The sequence below is a fragment of the Sinocyclocheilus anshuiensis genome, unplaced genomic scaffold, assembly GCF_001515605.1.
Source record: "Sinocyclocheilus anshuiensis isolate Anshui unplaced genomic scaffold, SAMN03320099.WGS_v1.1 scaffold2264, whole genome shotgun sequence".
Classification (NCBI taxonomy): domain Eukaryota; kingdom Metazoa; phylum Chordata; class Actinopteri; order Cypriniformes; family Cyprinidae; genus Sinocyclocheilus; species Sinocyclocheilus anshuiensis.
In genome coordinates this window covers 115,238-121,859 of record NW_015547734.1, presented here as the reverse complement: position 1 = coordinate 121,859, position 6,622 = coordinate 115,238, and the positions used below count along the sequence as shown (strand labels likewise).

The 6,622-nt window shown below is 41.7% G+C and overlaps 1 protein-coding gene across 1 annotated transcript in view; it reads right to left on the bottom strand.

The window, feature by feature from the left end:
- Nucleotides 1-6,622, bottom strand: part of LOC107704360 (rRNA-processing protein FCF1 homolog) — an 18,858-nt gene that overhangs the window by 2,263 nt on the left and 9,973 nt on the right. Inside the window, exons 5-7 of the mRNA XM_016507272.1 lie at nucleotides 3,706-3,778; nucleotides 1,751-1,838; nucleotides 570-664 (exon numbers count right to left, since the gene is read on the bottom strand). Coding sequence (XP_016362758.1) covers nucleotides 570-664; nucleotides 1,751-1,838; nucleotides 3,706-3,778 — 256 coding nt within the window. The remainder of the gene's footprint in view (nucleotides 1-569; nucleotides 665-1,750; nucleotides 1,839-3,705; nucleotides 3,779-6,622) is intronic.

Below are 6,622 nucleotides of genomic sequence, written 5' to 3'. Positions count from 1 at the left end.
TAGAGCTGCTCCATTGCAGCGGCTTAGTACTGTAATCACACGCTTTGCTGTAATAATGCAGGGAACCACTCGCTATAAATCTCCTAACTGTGATATTTTCAGAAATAGGAGTCGCGTTTTTTTCATCTGAAACGTGCTGTGATTTATTTTCCAAAGCCACTCATATAATGCAGAAACGCTCAAGCAAGCAAAACACGCGCAACGCGTGCACGTATTTGTACTGATGCAGAATTAAGTGACGTGAAGTGAGTGAAATTAAGTGACGTGACGTGGCCACGTATGGTGACCCATACTCGGAATTAGTGCTCTGCATAACACATGCTATGTGGTATCGGCGTTTGGTATCGGGGCATTTTAACGAGTACGAGTACGAGTACAGGAGACCAGTATCGGGCTCTTCAAAATGGTGTTCCTTCAAAAGCAGGATTGGACATACCTGGACACACATTTACCAGTAGGCTTTATTCAATTTCTGAAGTTTGCACATAACCTAGGCTTTTTCACTTGTACTCACTAGAGCCCCTCCTCAGTAACATTAAGGCGAGACTTAGCGAATTGAGCTTGAGTACCTGTGATTGGAAATGTACATGATGGGGACTCCTGGGATCTTCCGAATCCTCCTTTTTAGGTCCCTGTCCACTGTGGCCACAATGTAACATTTGTGCTAATGAAACAATTGGGAATGCTTTAGTCACAATGTAAAGCAAGATATAAAATGCATATCAGCTCTGAGATTAGAATTGTTTCATAGTGTCACTTATTTTATTGATTTGTGAAATCACTTAATTTTCACTCCTAATATATATTTAAAAATCTAATTTTAATCAATTATTTAATTTATTCATTCATTTTTGTGAAACCTCCACATTTGCTGTGCCTTAACCTTCATAATGCACTCAAAATCTGCATTCAACTTTTGCATTCCTGGGTCTATTTGGACCCGGTGGAATGAAAGCTTATTAAACAGTCATACACAATTTATATAACTATTGCAGCATGAAAATATTGATCATCAATAGGCGTGCATATTCATGTTTATCAACAAAATTCAGTCCCAAAAGTGTGTGAAAGACATGGGAAAGAGGTTACATTTTTGAGAGAAGTCACATTCCTGTAGCTCCTGTACAGCATGATGCTAGTAACGCCAAGGTCATGTCAAAAAAGTCTGCATAACATTGTGTAAAGCCTGTAAAGTTCATACTCGGGTCAAAATTGGACCTAAACACAAAAGGTTTTATGGTTATATCTCTTAGAAATTAAATATAAATGGCCAAATGTCCGCCCTGAATTAAGCACTCAGATTTGAACAATCTTTTGAACAGAAAAAAAGTATCTTCTGTATGCAAAGTGACCCACATTTGGTTTTTGACCACTGAAAATGTGTACAATTGAACAAATTCTTGGAGCCACACTATGAGTCCAGTATATCTCTGGAACCATATAGGGTCTTAAAATGAAGATTAAAACCAAATCTGTGAACCAAAATCTACAAGGACATTAAGGTATATTTAATACATTATGGAATCCATGGGGGGGGTGGTGTTGGTCATTTTGAAAATTCTTACAAATAATGATGCTGCCACTTTAGTTAAGGCATTTCCCCACTTGTAATTTAGTTCCAAATCTCAGGTGAAAAATTGCCATTTTAAATGGCTTGATTCACTAATGAATAAGCAGCAGTATTCCACTCTTTCCATTCATTTGAGAATATGAAACAGTTATAACCCCAAAGCTTACAAAGTTCTCATACCTGCGTTACTCTTTGCACCAAGCAGTCGTCAGCATATGTTCCTTTGTGTGAGCAAGGTAATCGATCAAAGCGGGGATCTTTGGCAATCCTACAAAAAAAGTTCAAATCAGCATAAAAACCAAGGAAGAAAGAGTAGCCACTTTCATACATAAAACCTGTTCAACCACAGTAAAATTCCAGTTTTACCTTTTCTGGTAAATGCACCACATCTACCATTTACATACACAATAGCTTTCTATCTTTTATCCATACTGTTATCATTCCAGATGGTGACAACTTTTGATTAAATCACCAAAAATGACCTTGAATATCCTGGAAACAGGGTTTCTCTCTCTCACTCAATTTCTGGGATTTTGTATAGAATTTGTGGGTGTCAGGGAGCCGCTATCAATATGCGGGACACTCCAGGAGAGGTGGGATGTCTGCCATTCACAAATCAGAGCAAAAATGATTACAGATTGCTTCTTTTTATCTCATTTGCAAGTTGCTTTGGATAAAAGCATCTGCTAAATGATTAAATGTAAATGTAATATAAATGTTGTTGAAACTGTGATGTCATCAAATTGTACAAACTGTTAAAAAATTTACAGTAAATGACATAGCTGTCCACAATGTAGTTAATCTTATGACCAACTGCAGTGGCACACACTGCAACAACGGTGAACTTTTCCTGCAAAGTTACTACTACTTAATCCAGCAAATGCTGCAGCTGATTTGCCAGCATTTCAAAAACTGGTCCTGTTCACACATGATCTCTAAACAGAAAAATGCCTTTTAATTACAACATTGTGACAAGTCTAAGGATGACATGCTAAGGGCAAACAAAGCTAGTTATTTTTTCTATGATCAGAGAGTACTAGAACAGAACAGATTTCTGCAAGATATTTATCATGCATATGCATTTATTTGTGCATTAAATTATATCCTTTATATGTGTATTTGTGTAATGTACATTGAGCTTACATACCATATATATTTGTTAATTTTGTTCTGTGAAAGAGTGAACTGTAGTGTGCATTTGTGGAAACCTTTGATGCTTTCAACTCAGTGAGCGCAAAATTAAACTGACTATCTCAGAAGCCTTTGTTGTGCTGTCTGTCTCGCCTCTTCCCCCTCCACTTCACAGCTTACCACATCCACTTATTATTTTTAAAAACTGCGGTGGGAACTAATCAGTGCTGAAACACAGGATTTCATGAACCGTTAAAAGCTAAGTGATGTATACTTTTCAACAAGATGACCTGTGCAAACAGTAATTATTTTCTCTTCTGGGAGGACAGGACAGGATAATCCTTTTCTACCGACTACATCTAATATTTTATGAACAAAGCAGAATGAAAGTTGATTTCCAGTGTTCTAGTCGAGAAAGGCATGTTTGTTGTTCCTGGTGCTGGTCTGCTGTACTACGTACGTTACACATTGCACTTTGTATTGTTAGGATGACAACGTTTTAGGGAATACAGTTTTAGGATCAACTGCCTCAGGGGTGTAACAGTGCTCATCAATGCCAAAATGATTAAGATGGCCAATCAATTCAGAGAATCCGAGTGTGCATCCCAGCGCTTTAGTTTTAACAGTGAATGAGTGCCAGATTTAAGTAGCTAAACATTTAATATTTGCCAAGTGTTTTATGAAAGAAATGTGTCAAGTTTTTCTGTTTAACATATAAAATATAGGTGTGATTCATGTAATTCATAATTGAATATGATTAAAAGTGAATGTGTGCATATTTTAAAATAAAACTATTATTTGCAAATAGTTCAACTTGATTTTACAAACAATACTTATTTTACAGTTTTTCATTATACCCTTTAAATGTTCAATAAAAAAAATAAAAAAAGGACATTTAAATAAAAATTATTATTGATATGCCCCTGCCCCCAAATATTGGTTTGGTCCTTAGTGTTCAAAAGACACTGTTACTGTTACATGTATGTCATGTAAATGTGCATTACCGCAAAGCCACTCGATACTTCATCCCTAATTTCTCAAGCTCAGCCATCACACAGTCTGTTATGCAAGGGACACCTGAATAACACGAAAACATAAATGCACAGAAATGTATTAGCTTGAAAACTACAAATGTATGTTATTAGTTTAATCAGATTGCTATGTAACTTGTAACTTGTATGAGGATCAGGGGCTGTATGCATAAAGCACTCAGAGTAAAAATGTATAAACATTTAAATGAATAAATACAGGAAATTAAAATTGGCATTCTCAATTCATCCATCAAAAATGATTCAACATAAAGAAACCTGTTACTAAAATACCATTTTGTGTTGCAATAAATTATGAACAAATGATTGGTGTCATATAATACTATTATGTCACACCCTTGCAAACACACTACTGATTGATTCAGTGGTTGAGGATGGCCATTTTTTCTATATGTCACTATAGTTATGCCACAACACTTAGGTGTGATCTGTTCTTAAGAGCATTTCTGAGACGTTTTATGCATATGACCCCAGATCACATTTTATGAGTAATCAGTGCAGAAATTGTTATTCAAAAAAGTTCCCATCTCAAGAACAGGCTACAAAATGAAAATTACCATCATTTACACACTCATGTAATTACAGACCTGTATGACTTTAATTCTTCTGTAGAACAGGTAAGATATTTTGCTTTTAATTAATTTAATTTATTTTTTTGTTATTTTTGTTAAATATATTCTTTTGTGAGAAAAAAAAGAAAATAAGTCATACCGGTTTGGAATGACTTGAAAGTGAGTAAATCATGATCTAGGTGAAATATCCCTTAAAGTCCTGGTCAGCAACAGCATTGCACAAAGGATGCATTCTTCCTTTTAAACATATAGAGAGAACAACTTCTTGGAACAGTGCGCAAAGTTTTTAAAATATCTGTAATAATGTATCTGTATAATAATAATAATAATAATAAACAATAATAAAAATACTTTGAAAGTTGAGCTGCATTCTGATTTACAGGGTCCCTACAGAGTGTTCACTGGTCTCTACTCACTGAGCACAGGATATCTATAACTATTTAAGTACATTTCACTTGACAAAATGTTAAATTGTAACACCCTTCAGCTACTTTTGCACGGGGTACTTTCAGATGTATTTATATAAACTATAACAACATTAAGTTAATTAAACTAAAATTAAATAAAAATGAAATTAGGTTACAGGTGAAACAGTTCTATTTCTGCTGCTTCACAAGCACCATCTACTATCAGAGAGTGAATTTGTCAGGGGTCTGGGTCTGGTGTTCTCCCTCTCACCACCAGAGGTTGCCACTTCCCATCCTCCCGGACTCCGTTACCTTGATGCCACACACCTGTGCACACACTCACACACACACAGCTGTTGCCCATCCTGAGGGCTATTTATACGCCTTCCCCACGCCTCTCTGGGCGGATTATTAATTGTTGGTACATGGACTGATGCAAGCCAGAAGTGGCTGTATTGTGTCAGATTCCGTTTCTGTTCTGAGCCTGTGTGTCAGAGTCTTAGCTCTGTTTGTGTTTTCTGTTTCGATTTTTACTTTGTTTTCCCCTGCAGTCAAATAAACCTGCATTTGGACCCAGACCCCTGTTTACACGGTGTGTTCCTTTACTGCTTCGTTACGGAATAATCCGCCAAGCATGGGTCCAGCAGGAAGGTTCCTCAATGTCCGCCAGGGAGACCGGTGCATTGAGGATTACGCCAGGGACTTCGTGGGAGTGGCTCGCCAGTCGGCGACAGAGAGGACCTGCTCAATGGTCTGTTTCTGGGGGGGCCTAAGCGAGCCTTTCAAATCCCTTATGCCATTCTGGCACCCCGAGGAGGCGCTGGAGGACTACGTCAACCTGGCTCTGCAGTTGAGCGGCTCAGCCGTCAGGATGGAGTTGGCTGCAGAGCCTGCTCACAGTTCTCCCGAGGCGGCTATCCCAGGGTCGTCAGAGACCTCGTCTGCGGCACCCAGTACCTCACACCCGTTCCTGGAGCATCGCGGGCTGGTACGCAGCGTGCGGGAACCTCCGCTGATGTCGGTACGAGCGGCGTGGTCTGCTCGCAGTTTCCCCGAGGCAGCGGTGTCCGCTCACAAAGCTCCGGAAGCGGCGGTGTCCGCTCACAAAGCTCCGGAAGCGGCGGTGTCCGCTCACAAAGCTCCGGAAGCGGCGGTGTCCGCTCACAAAGCTCCGGAAGCGGCGGTGTCCGCTCACAAAGCTCCGGAAGCGGCGGTGTCCGCTCACAAAGCTCCGGAAGCGGCGGTGTCCGCTCACAAAGCTCCGGAAGCGGCGGTGTCCGCTCACAAAGCTCCGGAAGCGGCGGTGTCCGCTCACAAAGCTCCGGAAGCGGCGGTGTCCGCTCACAAAGCTCCGGAAGCGGCGGTGTCCGCTCACAAAGCTCCGGAAGCGGCGGTGTCCGCTCACAAAGCTCCGGAAGCGGCGGTGTCCGCTCACAAAGCTCCGGAAGCGGCGGTGTCCGCTCACAAAGCTCCGGAAGCGGCGGTGTCCGCTCACAAAGCTCCGGAAGCGGCGGTGTCCGCTCACAAAGCTCCGGAAGCGGCGGTGTCCGCTCACAAAGCTCCGGAAGCGGCGGTGTCCGCTCACAAAGCTCCGGAAGCGGCGGTGTCCGCTCACAAAGCTCCGGAAGCGGCGGTGTCCGCTCACAAAGCTCCGGAAGCGGCGGTGTCCGCTCACAAAGCTCCGGAAGCGGCGGTGTCCGCTCTCAGTTTCCCCGAGGCAGCGGTGTCCGCTCACAAAGCTCCGGAAGCGGCAGTGGCCGCTCTCAGTTCCCCTGAGGCGGTGGAACTCGCCTCCGTTTTCTTCAAGGCGGCAGCTCCACACACACCACTGTGGTGGCCGCTGGTTCTGCCCTGGGTGCCCATCCCACCGGCTCTGCCCCAGTCCCCAGGTGC